Source organism: Geotrypetes seraphini, chromosome 8 (genome assembly GCF_902459505.1).
Source record: "Geotrypetes seraphini chromosome 8, aGeoSer1.1, whole genome shotgun sequence".
In the NCBI taxonomy this organism is placed as follows: Eukaryota; Metazoa; Chordata; class Amphibia; order Gymnophiona; family Dermophiidae; genus Geotrypetes; species Geotrypetes seraphini.
Window position 1 is genome coordinate 95,801,682 of NC_047091.1, and position 15,528 is coordinate 95,817,209.

At 43.4% G+C, this 15,528-nt stretch overlaps 1 protein-coding gene across 2 annotated transcripts in view; it reads right to left on the minus strand.

Annotated features, from left to right (window-relative positions):
- CALR3 (calreticulin 3) overlaps nt 1-15,528 on the minus strand; it is a 151,985-nt gene that overhangs the window by 117,991 nt on the left and 18,466 nt on the right. For both annotated transcript variants that reach the window (XM_033956499.1, XM_033956498.1), the window contains exon 3: nt 2,569-2,772. In XM_033956499.1, the coding sequence (XP_033812390.1) occupies nt 2,569-2,772 (204 nt within the window). The remainder of the gene's footprint in view (nt 1-2,568; nt 2,773-15,528) is intronic.

Sequence of the window (15,528 nt, forward strand, 5' to 3'; positions counted from 1 at the left end):
CGAGCCTTGCTCCCAAAGGAACAGTCCCTGAGCCACGGAACAATTAGTGAAGGCTGTCCAAGTGGGTGCACTGCAAAGTAGTCCGCCCTTGGAAGCAGACCCTTGACTTCACAGTCGCACTCTTCCACAGTCAGAGCTGTCCCACAAAGCGTATCCTCTGTAGCACCGAAAGCCTCACAAACTTAGCAAACCCCCCCCTGAATTTAGATGAAAATAAACATGAGAAAAAAAGACAAGCTCCTACTGTTTTACTTGTAGGAAGATAACTGAGGAGTTGAAGGACAGATCAGAGGTAAGGGAGGAGGAGCAAAAAAGTATGCCAATGAAGCTTCCTACAAGAGCTCTCATGAGAAGAGATTGACTACCCACAGATTCAGGAATATAATATCTCTTGTACTAGAATGATTGTTGGGCCAAACACACTATATATCACCCCTCCTTGGAAATAATGAACGAGCTTGCTCAATATTACTGGAGTGCTTGGATACTATTGGAGTACATGGTAAGGTCTTTAAATAGTTTGAAGGTTTTCTAATGTCACAAACATATTAAGTAAGACTCAATAATGAGTTCTCTAAAAGCTGGAGCAACCCTTGTGGTGTTCCACAGGGTTTGCCATTGTCCCCTTTACTTTTTAATATTTACTTAGCATCTCTAGGAGATAGATTGTCCAATTTCAAGATTAAATTATTTAGTTATGCAGACAATATCACGGTTTTGATTTCTATTTTCACTTTTTTCCCAGATTAATCAAATTTTTACAGATATCTTGTTGGCTATTGAATCATGGATGGTAGAATTTAACTTAAAAATTAACACTGATAAGACCAAATTCTTCTATGCCTCCCCGAATTTGAAGGAAGATGTCACATCAATTGTCTTAAATGTTAAAACCTAAATTGTCCAATCCTCTATTAAGATACTTGGTGTAATTTTGGACCAAAATTTAACTATGAAAATCCATGCTGATTCTATGCTACATAAGGGTTTCCACACATTGTGGAAATTAAGAACCATCAGACCATACTTAAATATAAATTCGTTTCAATTGCTAGTGCAATCCCTGGTCTTAAGCCAACTTGATTATTGTAACATCATGCATTTCGCTGGAGCCCCAAAAAATCTTCAAAGACTGCAAATTATACAGAAAGCAGTGGTTCACCTGATCTATAATCTGAAGAAGTACGATCATGTTATACCTTTTTATTGTCAATTACATTGGTTACAGATTGAAGAGCGGATTAAGTTCAAGTTTGGATGTTTCTGTTTCAAGGTATTGGCAGGCTTAATTCCTGAATATCTTTTGGAATCATTCACAATCAATAGCTCCAAGCACTCTAAGAAATCTCATGCATTATTTTCTTTTCCATCTGCCAAGGGTTGTAAATTTAAAAGATTTCAACAGCGTCTGCTGTCCTTCCAAGCGGCATTATGGGATAAGGACTTGAATTACCTAATTATGTCGGCTGATTCTTATCAACAATTTTGATGTGCTTTAAAAACGTATCTCTTCATAGAATCTTTTGGAAATTAGGTATGCTTCGTTATTTGTATCCATCTTTTATATTTACAATGTTTTGTGAACTGCATAGAATTTAGCGGTAATTGCGGTATAGAAGTGAATTTTCATGTTTATTAGGAGTACTTAGCACCCACAGAGCTGGCACTTATGCCTATAATTTCCAGTAATCATTCATGCTCTCCATTCTCCTTTGCACTCTGATCCCCTAACATACCCTGAATGCCCCTCTAATCACTCACATTCCATAGCCACTCCATCTCCTCACTAACTTCCCTATTCTAAAGCCCTTTCAACCCTTACAATTCCCTTACTCTCTCTCTCCTAGTTTCTTGTCTTTCATCCAATCCTCACAATTCTCATCCTATCCCAACTTTTAGGAGGAAGAGGACAAAGGCAGTGTCTTGGGCCATATTCTTCTCCTCAGGCCATGACTGTTGTGCTTTGGACTGCATGGGACATCTAATAATGCACAGTTCAAAGCGTGACACCCTGTCTGGGCAACAGAAAAGGACACTATTTAAGTGCTGCACTTCCACTGCTCTTTTCTTAAAAAAAAAAAAAAGAGGTATAGATGCTGAATGCTGAGAGGAAGAGGACCTTTATGCTTCTAATACTCAAGAATCAACAACAAAAGAGGAGGACACGGCATGAGGTATTGCACTACTGTTGTCTTTCTCTTCCTATCAACCAAATTGGGCACAAGTTATAAAGAAGAGTGCAAGAGGGGGGAGTCTGTCAATATTGCTTCTGCCACTACCACTGCCCCTGCACTACTCTGGCTCTTAGTTTCCCACAGCAATACTTTGGGCAATGGACAATTCCATTGGAAGAAATGAATTTTACAGTCCTTTTCTCAGCCACAAAATCATAGAAGAGAAGAAGCACTGCTGGTTTCTTGTGTGTTGAGCTCTAAATACAAAATAATCCCATGCAGGGTTTTCTATGGTGACCAAGCATTGCTATAAAGAGCCCAGGTTTACCCATGTTCTTAATAAAAAGTATTGAATAATGTATTTTTAAACTGCATTATAACATTACTTACTCACCAAACATAATATAGTATTGTGATTCTCCAGACATGTACTCTTGATCCAGAGTGGAAGGATAGAGTTTGACATAACCTCCACCACAGTCAATTTTCCTTTCATGTTTTACTGTATACTGAATGACCAGGGTCTTCTCCTCATTACTGAATGGTTTAAATCTTGATGACGTTGCAAAATATTTTGAATCTCCTCTGGTCTGGATACCTAAAAAAACATCCTTTTTGGTTTCATATTCACAAGATGATTAAAACAAGCACACTTCGGAAACAATTTGTAGAAAAAGAAAAAAAACTGTATTTTACGATCTGCTTGCTAATTTTATCCTTACAAGTTCCATCTTGACAGAGGGTTTTCCCAAGCATTTTCATAGGCATGTTGACCCCAAACACAAATTCCATAATCTCTCTATATATAATTTTTATATTTTGTGTGTTGCTCATTCTGTCAGTTGTGCCCCCAAAACCATATGTTCATGATGCTTTGGGGCATTTAATGATTGGGTATCTGGATTGATACAGAATAGATGGGGGACCTCAAGTTTGTCAGCTAATGTCTAATATATTTTATAAGTCGTGATTTTTATGGCAAATATGAGCTTTTCTTTCTTAAGATAACTTGCAAAAACATATACTATGCTTTTATTTTTTCACTATTGGACAGTAAAGCACAGTTACTTACCACCGTAAAAGGTGTTAACCAGGGACAGCAGACAGATATTCTCACATGTAGGTGACATCATCCACGAAGCCCGATATGGACAGTGTTAAAGGTCACTTTAAGGTTTTTGCAAAGCTTTGAGACTGCCCATACCATGCACACATGAGTGCCTTCCCGCCCGTCGGCTTGCGGTTCATCAGTTCTGTAAGCAAGCTAAGAGTCAAAAAGCCAACCAAGGGAAGTGGAAGGGATGTGAGAATATCTGCCTGCTGTCCCTGGATAACACCTGTTATGGTTAGTGCTTTATCCTAGGACAAGCAGGTAGCATATTCTCACATGTGGGACTCCCTAGCTTAACTGAGAAGGGATGGACGGAGAGTTGGCCTTCAGGAAGAAAATTAATTTTGTAACACTGCTTGGCCAAATCGGCCATCTCTTCTGGAGAAAGTCTCTAGACAGTAGTGGGATGTAAATGTGTGAATGGAAGACCAAGTAGCTGCTTTGCAAATATTCTCAATGGGAGTGGAATGCAAAGAGGCCACTGATGTTGCCATTGCCCAAACCTTGTGGGCTGTTACACGACCCTCAAGTGGCAAACCAGCCTAAGCATAGCAAAAAGAGATGCATGCTGCTACCCAAGAAGAAATAGTCCGTTTGGTGACAGGAACTACCAATTTGTTAGAATTAAAAGAGATGAACACTTGAGGTGAGGTTCTGTGTGACTTAGTTTGTTCCAAATAGCAAGCCAGGGCACATTTATGTTCCAATGTGTGAAGTGTCGTTTCTCCAGGATGAGGATGAGGCTTTGGGAAGAAAACAAGCATGACAATGGATTGATTAAGGTGAAAATGTGACTACCTTAGGAAGGACTACCTTGTCATGGTGAAAAACAGTATAAGGTGGGTCATAGACAAGGGCTTGAAGTTCACTGATGCAGTGAGCTGAATTGACACAAATCAAAAAGACTACTTTCCAAGTAAGATACTTAAGATGAGTAGATGTAAGAGGTTCAAATTGAGGCTTCATCAGGACGGTGAACAGTACATTGAGATCCCAGACAACTGGAGGTGGTCTGAACAGAGGTTTGGAATTCATGAGTCCTTTCATAAACCTGGAAACTAGTAAGTGGGTAGCCAGAGTTTTATTGTTAAAAAGGACATGAAAGGTACTAATAGCACTGAGGTGAACTCTGACTGACGTACTTTTCCGGCCAGAGGTAGAGAAGAACACCGAAGAAATGGAGGATGTTGCTGGGTCTAATTGATGAAGAGCATGCCACGTGGTAAAATGTGTCCACTTAAACTGGTAGCATTGCTAAGTAGAAGGTTTCCTGGAAGCAGCACTAATAGCCTCTACTGGTGCAAAGAGATCAAAATCTGATGTTGTCAGGTAGAGAAGTACCAAGTTATGAGATGTAGAGACTGCAGATTGGGATGTAGAAGAGAACCTTGACTCTGAGATAGCAGAGAAGGAAAGATCTGTAGTGGAATGAGATCCTTGACAGTCAGCTGAAGTAGAAGAGAGAACCTTGGTTTTCTGGGCCACCGAGGAGCTATGAGAATCATGGTGGCTGGTTCCCACTTGAGTATGAACAATGTCTTTGAAAGAAGAAGGATTGGTGGAAACACATACAGGAACTTGTGAGACCAATTGAGAAAGAAGGCAACTGCCTCTAGGTCAGTGGTATCAAACTCAAACCCTTTGCAGGGCCACATTTTGGATTTGTAGGTACTTGGAGGGCCTCAGGAAAAAATAGTTAATGTCTTATTACAGAAATGACAATTTTGCATGAGGTAAAACTCATTATAGTTTATAAATCTTTTTTTTTGGCTAAGTCTTAATAATAATATTGCTAAAGAGACATATGATCAAGAAACAAAATACCTATGGAGTCTTCACCGTGGGTTGTGTTTTATTTTACTTTTGTGATTATGATAAATATACCGAGGGCCACGAGTTTGAATTTTAAATCCCCCGGTTTATATTCAAATCAACTTTTTTTTCCTCCTTTTTGAGGGGAAAAAGGGTATCTTGACTTATATTCGGATCATCTTATATTCGAGTATATATGGTATTTGTATCTCTTTCATGTAAGGAAAGACTTCTATTTGTACAGGTAATAGATGGAAGTGGGCAAAAAATGTCATGAAGACTCAGCTTTTTGTAATGTTGATTTTAAGTTATGTATGTTTTATATAGAAACCGTCTAGATATTGTGACAGGCAGGAACATGTCATGCACAAAAACCCAGCACTTAGACCAGAACAGGTTAAAAGCAAGCCTGTACCCAAGAAGAGAAACAGGTCTATAAAGCCCCTTCAGAAAGGTGAAGCTTTTTTGGGAACATAGAAACTAGAAAACAGGGTGGGGAGGGCTCCAAAAGCTAACCCTTTACCCTATTATTCCTTTTCCTCACCCAGAGGGAAGATTGAGTCTGTTCCAGCAACTAGGCTGACAGACAAACAGAAGATCAATGAAAGGGGAGGTACTAGCAGTCCTGAGAAACCTCAGGTTCCTAGAGGGAAAGACATTTATTTACCCTGCAGGTAAATAAATGCCCTTCAGCTGTACAGGTAAGGGAGGAGCATTCAGGGCTCATAACTCCAAACCATGTAACTCCTCTCAGCAGGCAGATGGGCTCCACACAAAGCAAGGCTTCTTTACCAGTACCTGGCAGGAAACGGCAGACAGAGCTGCCAGAAAGACAGGTATTTGGCACTCAAAGCTAAGCCTTATTGGTAACAATATTTCTCTGAGGGGGAACTAGAAGCAAGCCCCAAGAAGCCCTTTAACCCACAGGTAGGGGAGGGGGACCTGAGAGTGAGGAAGTTGATTTTATGGAAAAAGAATATAATCTCTTCCCCAATGACATAGAGTGGAATGTGGATTGCACTCCTAAGCAAATGTATTTTGTGAAGGAGGAATGCATGGAAGAGTGAAATAAAAGAAGTTAACGTTTGCCATAGTTTATGTTTAAAGTTTTGATCCTGAGTTGAGGTTTGAAAGAAAAAGAGTGTGTGAAAGCAGTGCTGGGAAGGCAAATGTTGTGTTTGAGGGGAAAAGGGAAATTGTGTGAGTATGTTTAACATTTCCCCAGTAAGCCAGGGGATATGCCCTGATGGTATTAGGAAGAGAAGCCCCTAAAATCTGCCTTTCTGGTTTCTAAAAGTAAATGATACAAGGAAACATAGGTAGGAGTCAGGGTCAACTTATTTAATGGGAGGCAGATTTCCACACAGGCTATTTCTAGCTTTGGCTTAGGGCAGTGCTGTGAGTCTCATATAAAGGGAAAAGAGAAAATAGTTACAAAAGGGAAGTTTTCTGTAGAGAAATTTTTCCTGTTGTCAGATTGGAGTAAAAATACGGCTTGCAGAGGTGCTGCCAAGTCCAGCCAGCAGGCCAAGGGCCTGAGACAAAGGGTCTCTTTAAAAGGCATAATTCAAGCAGGAGTTTTGAATTGAAGTTCTTGGACTGTGAAAATACCATGATTCCTGCCATGAATTGCAAATATATAATGCTGCCTTGAACTGTGTTGTTTCATATAGTGAGACAATTCCTTGGATCTTTAGATGAAAAGGAAAAGATAAATAATGGAAGATTAGGTTTATACCTTTGATATTCTTCTTTCTGTTAGTTCCTGTAAAGCACAGTTACTTACAGTAACAGGTGTTATCCAGGGACATCTCGAATAGAAGTGGATTTGAGACCCGACTGAGACAAATGCAACAGATAATCAAGCACAGAAGGCAAGGAGGCAGACCGTGGCTCCAGGCTCAGCGACGAACACAAAGAGGAAAACCTGGTCCACTTCTGAGAATAACACTGTCGAGTGGACCGCTTCCTAGACGCCTCGAGAACATCCTGAATAGATTGAGAGAACTGGACAGAGGCGGTCAGGTGCTGAGAAACCAAGTCGTCAAATGCAGGGATTGCAGGTTGGGATGCAGAAGAGAACCCCGACTCTGAGAAAGCAGAGATGGAAAAACCGGAAGAAGGAGAGGCTCCCTGGCACTGAGTTGAAGAAGCAGGGAGAACCAGGGCTGCCTGGGCCACTGAAGAGCTATGAGAATCATGGTGGCTTGCACAGACTTGAGCGTGACTAGAGTCTTCAGAATCAGAGGAAAGGGCAGGAACACATAGAGAAACAGGCCCGCCCAGTCCAGGAGGAAGGCATCCGCCTCAAGACGTTGTGGGGAATAGATCCTGGAGCAGTATCGAGGCAGCTTGTGGTTTAGGGGGAAGCAAACAGATCTACCTGTGGGGTTCCCCACCGATCAAACACCTGACACAGAATCCGCAAACTGAGAGACCATTCGTGAGGTTGCAGCAGGCGACTGAGCCCATCGGCCAGGTAGTTCTGCTCGCCCTGAATGTAGACCACTCTGAGAAAGATGTTGTGGCAGATCACCCATTCCCAAATCTTGAGAGCTTCCCAGCAAAGAGACAGGGACCCTGTACCCCCGTTTCTTGACATAATACATGGCCACCTGGTTGTCCATCCGGACGAGGACCACGTGGCCGCGAAGCAGATGAAGAAAGGCTTCGAGTGCGTTGAAAATGGCTCGAAGCTCCAATAGGTTGATGTGACAGCGCCGCTCCCCGCTGGACCAAGGCCCCTGCGTCCGGAGGCCGTCGAGGTGAGCTCCCCACGCGTAGGCGGACGAGTCAGTTGTCAAGACCTTCTGTGCCGGAGGAGTGAGAAACAGAAAACCTATGGAAAGATTGGAACAGCGCATCCACCAGCGGAGAGATCGCTTCAAGGAAGGAGTCACCACGATCCTGGTGGAGACCGGGTCATGATCCTGACGCCATTGCGAGGCCAGGGTCCACTGCGGAACGCGAAGGTGAAGTCTAGCAAAAGGCGTCGCATGCACGGTGGAGGCCATGCGCATATAGGCCTCTTTCAGGTCCAGGGAGCAAAGCCAATCCCCCTTGTCCATGAGGGGATACAATGTCGGAAGAGTGAGCATGTGAAACTTCTCCTTGACCAGGCATTTGTTGAGAGCCCGAAGGTCGAGAATGGGATGCAAGTCCCCGGTTTTCTTGGGGACCAGAAAAAAACAGGATTAAAACCCCGAGTCCTGCTGATGCTCTGGAACCTCCTCGACTGCCCGAAGGCGGAGAAGAGCCTGGGCCTCCTGAAGCAGGAGGGGAAGATGCACCACGTCGGAAGGAAACTCCCAGAATGATTGGGCTGGAGGCGCATGCTGAAAGCGAAGAGAGTACCCCTCTCGAATTATGGAGAGGACTCAACCGTCGATCGTCAGCACCTCCCACTGATGGTAAAAAAGATGAAGCCGACCCCCTATGGGAAAGGGGGGAAGGCTCCTGGGTGCAGGACATCAGAGTGTCCGGCCCGTAATTGTCAAAAAGACAGCGTTGGCTTCGCCGCCACAAGCGGCTGAGACTTGGCCAGATGCTGCTGCTGAGGGCGCCGAGGCGGCGGACGAGATAGAGGAGGAGTGGACTTCTGCGGACATCGCCGAGGAGGAAGCTTATACTGCCAAGTAGGAGGGGCTTTCGCCTTAGGGCACACCAGAGAGGCGAAGGAGCTCTTGTGTTCCGAGAGACGTTTCATGGCCACTTCGATCAAGTCATCAAAGAGCTCGTTCCCTATACAGGGAAGATTCGACAAGCGATCCTGCAAATTGGGGTCCATGTCTACCAGACGCAGCCAAGCCAAGCGATGCATCGCCATCGCAAAGGCCGTAACCCGGGATGACAGCACGAAGGCGTCGTACGCAGCCTGCAGCATGTAGAGACGGATACTGGACAACGTCTCAAAAAGGCAACTGAATGCCTGCTGACGGCGGGAGGGGACGTCAGGAAGGAAAGACTGCAGAACCTTCAAGCAGTGCTTGAGGTAAGAAGTAAACGTAAAATTGTAGTTAAGGACGTGGTTCGTCATCATCAAGTTTTGATAAAGGTGGCGACTGAACTTGTCCATCGTCCAGCCCACTCTGCCCGGGGGGACAGCAGCATAGATCCTGGAGGGGTTGGACTTCTTGACGACTCCGCCCACTTTACCTTTCTGGTAGCGTCCCCTACTAATTCCCCTGCTTTGCGGCGCACGCCTTCGGCGCGCGCCAAAGGAGCGCACCTAAGGAGCAGGTCCTGCTCCTTTATGCGCTCCTTCATGCAGCTTCTTCATCTTTCATCCACTTTTTGTTCTAATCTTGTTCACACTACACTTTCGTTTACTTTTCCTTCTTTACTTAGACTCTTTTATCTTATTCTTAGTCTTTATATCTTACTTTCTTTGACTCTTCAAGGTTTGAAACCTGTATCCCCTGCTCCTTTACCTCTCTTTTCAAATACTATGTCTTCTATACCCACCATTTGGGGCCGCCGATTTCATAAATCTACAGTCTTTAAAACTCAACTTACACCTCTTTCAAGATGTTATATTTCCATACCAATTCATACCTCCCCCAACTATCTTCTCAATCAACCTTATTCTAACTTCTCACTCAAATCTGGTTTAATAAATGTACGCTCTATAAAAAATAAATTTCATTTAGTTCACAATATCATTACTCAATATAATTTTCACATTTTATGTCTTACCGAAATATGGTTAACTCAGGAAGAGGAAGAAGCGTACATTACTCAAGCCTGTCCACCCAACTATAAAGCAATTTTTCAACCACGCCCAAACAAAAAAGGGGGAGGATTAGCAATTATATATCATTCTTCTATTCCACTTCATGCAAATACTTCTAACCGTTTTTCTCAGATTCCTATGGAATCTCTTCAATTCTCTATTAAATTTCCCTCTCCTCTCAACTTTCTTCTTATCTACCTACCCCCTCCAATAACTAAAACCTCCCTTTCATCTCTTATCTCTACTATATCTGATTTTAACATCGCTTTTCCTGATTCTATAATTTTAGGAGACTTCAACATCCATTTTAATTCACCTAATCACTATAATACCTCTGAACTTTTAACTCTTATTACTGACTTATCGCTATCGCCTCTCATCCATACACCCACTCACTCTGCTGGAAACACTCTAGATATGATTCTATGTCCAACTACCATGACTCATCTTTTCCATAATTTCGATTTCATCTCTATACCATGGTCAGATCATACTCTGATTATTTGGCAATTGGACCTGCCAACACAATCATATCATATCCAACCCACAAACATTCCCCCTTTCATCCGTAACATAAAAAATATAACTCTCCCCTCTATTCAATCTTCCTTTGATCTTAATCTTAAAGATTTTTCCTCTCTTTCTATTACAGAACAATTTTCAATTTGGGAAATGTCTACGAAATCCCTTGTTGACTTGTTAGCACCTAAATCCGATAAGCAAAATACACCTAAAACCAACCAGTCCTCTAAGAAATACCAACCCTGGTTTAATGAAAACCTAATCCTTCTCCGCCGACAGGTTCGTTCTGCAGAAAACAAATGGCGAAAAACAAAACTTAACAGTAACCTTCTTTCTTTTAAAGATATAGCTTTTCTTTATAAACAAACCATTCAACAGACAAAAAAAGACTATTATCCTAAACTCATTTCTTCCGCACGTAACTCATCCACTCTTTTCAGTATAGCTCAGTCTCTTTCAAAATATTCTAAAAAAAAACTTCCCCCTCCTGTTTCAACCTTACCATCTGCCGATGAAATTTCTAATTTCTTTGATACCAAAGTCAAAACTATTAGATCTCACCTTGGACCTTCACCTCCTATTTTTTCGGCTCCTGCTAATAATGACCTATCTTCACTACCTTTCAGTTCATTCTCAAATTTCAAAGTACCTTCACTATCTCAACTATTCACTATTCTACAATCTATAAATTCTCCCAATAACATCATTGAATGTATTCCCCCACTACTCCTTAAAAAATTCTTCTCTTTTTTTGATCCTTACTTACTGGAAATGATTTCCAAAACTTTTTCCGAATGCCACGTCCCATCTGCATGGAAAACAGCTTTAGTCTTTCCGAAACTTAAACAACACAATACCGATCCCTCTTTACCTATTAACTACCGTCCTATCGCTAACTTGCCTTTAATTACGAAATTTACTGAAAAAATTATACATTCTCAACTATCGGAATTTTTTGATCAAACTCATGCCCTACATCCTTATCAAACCGGTTTTCGAACCTCACATTCTACAGAACTATCATTACTTGGCCTGATGACTACTATACAATATTTTCACGATCACCTAAAATCTGTTATACTAATCTCTCTTGATTTATCTGCAGCATTTGACACCATAGACCACTCTTTACTGTTATCTAGACTATCAGATTGTAATATTACGGGTCACGCTCTCACCTGGTTCATTTCCTACTTCCACGATCGTAATTTCAAAGTCCATGTAAAAAACCAAACTTCTACTTCAGTAACTCAATCATTTGGAGTGCCTCAAGGCTCCATTCTATCCCCACTATTATTCAATATCTTTCTGTCCCCTCTTCTCTCTTTAGCACAATCAATAGGATTTTCAATTTTCGCTTACGCGGATGATATACAGCTGCTTTATACGATTAATACTTCATACCCTTCTGATATTAAAGATCTAAACACCAAATTAGATATTATAAGTAATTGGCTTTATTCAAACAAACTTTCACTAAACGTCGATAAATCTTGTGGTCTCCTCCTCCCCATTAAAAATTCAGAATCATTACCAGGAACAATTTACATCAAATCTATACCATTACACATGGCAACTCAAATAAAATTACTAGGTGTCACCTTTGATAGAGAGCTTTCTTTTCACAACCACATAAGTTCAGTTGTAAAAACCTGCTTCTTTAAACTACGTATCATCCGTTCACTCAATTCCATTCTTGATACCGACTCAATTAATATCCTTATTCACTCTCTTGTGATCTCACACTTAGATTACTGTAATTCTCTTCTTAATGGACTACCCCAAAAAGAACTCCGACGTTTACAAATCGTACAAAATACTGCAATAAAACTTATCTATAAAAAAGGCAACTTTGACCATGTCACCCCTCTTCTCAAAGAGGCTCACTGGCTCCCCATTACTCACCGCATAATTTATAAAACTATCCTGCTCTCTTTCAAAATCAAGCTCTCTCACTTACCTTTATTTCTTGATAAATTACTGATACCTCAAAGCTCGCCTCGTTCTTTAAGATCCACTGACCAAAAACTTCTTTTCATTCCATCCTTAAAAGACTCCTATTATACCAGAAAAACTAATTATGCTATAGTAGCTCCCACTTTATGGAATTCTCTCCCTCAATACATCCGCGATGAACTTCATCTACCCAAATTCAAGATCCATCTTAAAACTTATCTATTTCAAGATGCCTTCGACAAATCTTAATTTATCAGTTACCCTAAGAAACCTACTTTATTCAGTATGCATCACTTTTTCCATGCCCCCTTATCCTTCATGTTTTTTTCCCATTCCTCTATCTCATATTCCTCTAACAATTATGTAACTTTTCTACTCCTCCCAACTTACCCTCACTATCTAGTCTGTCTGTAAGTGTCATATATGTTTACCCTAATTATTCATACACACCCCCACTATTTCTTTCAAATCTATATTAAAATTTTTATTGTTAACCGGTCAGATATTTGTTTTATGATCGGGATATTAAAAACTAATAAACTTGGAAACTTGGAAACTTGGAGAGAGGACTCGACCACCAGGGACTAGTGGGAGAGCTGCGACTTCTCAAAACCCTTACATAGTACCGTACGGTATAGAGACTCCATCTTGGAAGGGATGGCCTCCAGATTACGGAGGAAGATCTGTTTGAGAACCTAATTCCGAGGAAGCTGCAAGGACTCCTTAGGGGGATAAGGCAGCTCCAACTCATCCAGGTATTCCTTGGTGTACCGGGATTCAGACTGGAGATCCAGCTGAAGAGCCCTATCCATGTCAGAGACAAATTTAGCAAAAGAGGAGATCCGAGACGAAGAAGGGATCTCATGAGGCGAGGAGGATCCGGAATGTCGAGCAGCCGAAAAGGACGGGGACGCTTCCCTGGAATAAAGAGCAGGCATGTCCGAGTCCCGGGAGAAGGACAGAGAAGACGTTCGGCTCTGAGGGCCCGGAGAGGCAGAGAAGCCCGCACGGTGTCCCCCACTGGGGAAAGAGCCAGAGGTATGAGGAACCGGAGGGGAAACCAACTTCCCCGAGGACCTCGAGGGAGGGGTCCTCGACCCCGAACCACCCCGACCCGGAGAGACTGACGGGGAGGACCGCTGACGGGAGCAAGAAGTATGTCGAGACCGCACCGGCTCCCTGAAATGCTTCGAGGAACACGGCAGGAGATCTGCCCTGAGGAGGCGAATCCCTCGACCTCTTCGAGGGCGGAAGCCTCAAAGGAGAGGTATGCTTCGATTGAGGCACACGGGGCAGGGACCCAGGCCTCGAAGTAGCCGGGGACGACCCACTAGAGGAAAGCCATCGAGACCGCCCGCGAGAGGCGTCGAGCAGGCGCTCAGGCTGGCCAGCCGGGGTCAAGTTGGCTCAGGACCGAGGAGATCTGCGTCTGCAGGATGGACTTCAGCATGTCCTCGAACATCAGCACCAAGACCATCGGAACAGGTCGAGGCGGTGCAGCAGTGCGCTCCAACGAGGGCGACCTCGATGAAGAGTATTCCCGTTGAGTGGAGGCACACTTTGAAGGAGGTCTGGACGGGGCATGGGCCGTCGCATCCCCCCTGAGACCCCAGGGTAGGCTTCTTCGCCAAGGAACCTGAGGGAGGAAGAGGAGACTTACCCTGAGCCACAGGTTTCGTCGAGGCAGACGAGGACTTGACAGACGAGGGCGACTTCAACAAAGTCGAGGCCTTCGAGGCCGAGGTTGGTCCTGCCGCCGGATCCATGCCAAACAGTTCGAGGATCCTGGCCCTTCTCCTCCGAAGCGCCTGCGATTGAAGAGTAGCACAACGTGGGCAGGAGTCCGAACGATGGTCGGTCCCGAGGCACTCAATGCACCAACGGTGGGGGTCAGTGATAGAGATCATCCGACCACACTGAGTGCACTTTTTGAAATCAGAGACTGGCCAGGACATAGGCCCAAGCAATGATGTAGCCGCGCGAGGCTCACCAGCCAAGTCGGACCCAGAGCCCCGGGTCAATGACAGAAGTCGGAAGAAAAACTGTTTTAAGATTAGAATTTTCTTTATTTTTTTTTTAAACGCGCCGCATAGAGACTCACCCGAAAATAAAAAACCAAAGTAAGCCGCGGTGCAAGAGGCACCCCAATCTCACAGAGCAGAGAAACTGGGCTTCTGGCTTCGCGGAAAACAAAGAACTGAGGCCACAAGGAGGAGACGCGCTCCCTAGCTCGAGCGGGAAGGCACCCGCGCATGCGCGGTACTCTCACAAGCTTGAAGATCTTCAAGCAAGTTTGCTTGCGAGAGTGTCCGATCGGGGCTCCGTAGATGATGTCACCCACATGTGAAGAATATATTGCCTGCTTGTCCTGGGATAAGATTCCATACGCTAGGTGTTGATTCCCAACCTGCAGTCTGGGTGTTGCAGAAATCTACATCTTTTCTGAACGCATGCTCCACCCCTTAGCCTGAGAGTCAGCAAACAACCTTAGTTCAGTCCCAAAGCCAAGCACATATCTGCAAATCCAGGACAAGGGGGTATGGGCAGAATCCCCATCAACACAAGTAAATCATGAACTGGCTTGCTCTGCAAAATATTAACAAGTGAGAAACAGGCACAAAGACAACTCAGAAAAAACATTGAGAAACAATGCAGTACTAACCTGTTATGTGCAGCAAACACAGAAACTCCACACAGGATCTGCCAACTGGCTGGAAAAACTTCAAACCTGTAATGAGAGTGACTGAGGCAGAAAGGAGCAGGCTACTCTAACAACTGAGTGAATACTGAGAGGGCGGGTCATATGGAATACTTCAGGGACTAACAAAAAAAAGATTATAGAAGGTATAAACCTAATCTTCCATTCAGTTACGTCCTTTCCGGATTCCATATGATAGGTAATATACCAAAGCCACGGTAGCTAGGGAGAGACAGAAGAGCCTGCCCTCAAACCTTTGTTGTCTGGTGATTTCATGAGTCTCTAGTTGCATTTCCTTCTGACTGTGCATCCAATATTTCTTTCTTTCTGTCTCCTGTATGCTTCTTCTCCTCCAGACCCCATTCCCTTCCCCAACCAACATCTCTCTCTCTCTCTCTCTCTCTCTCTGTCCCTCCATGAGTCCAAATTTCTTCCTCTCTCCTCCACCCCTATCGGCAATATGTCTCCCTCTTTCACATTGTCCATCTGTCTTGAGAGATCCAGGCATCTCTCCCACCCCCTC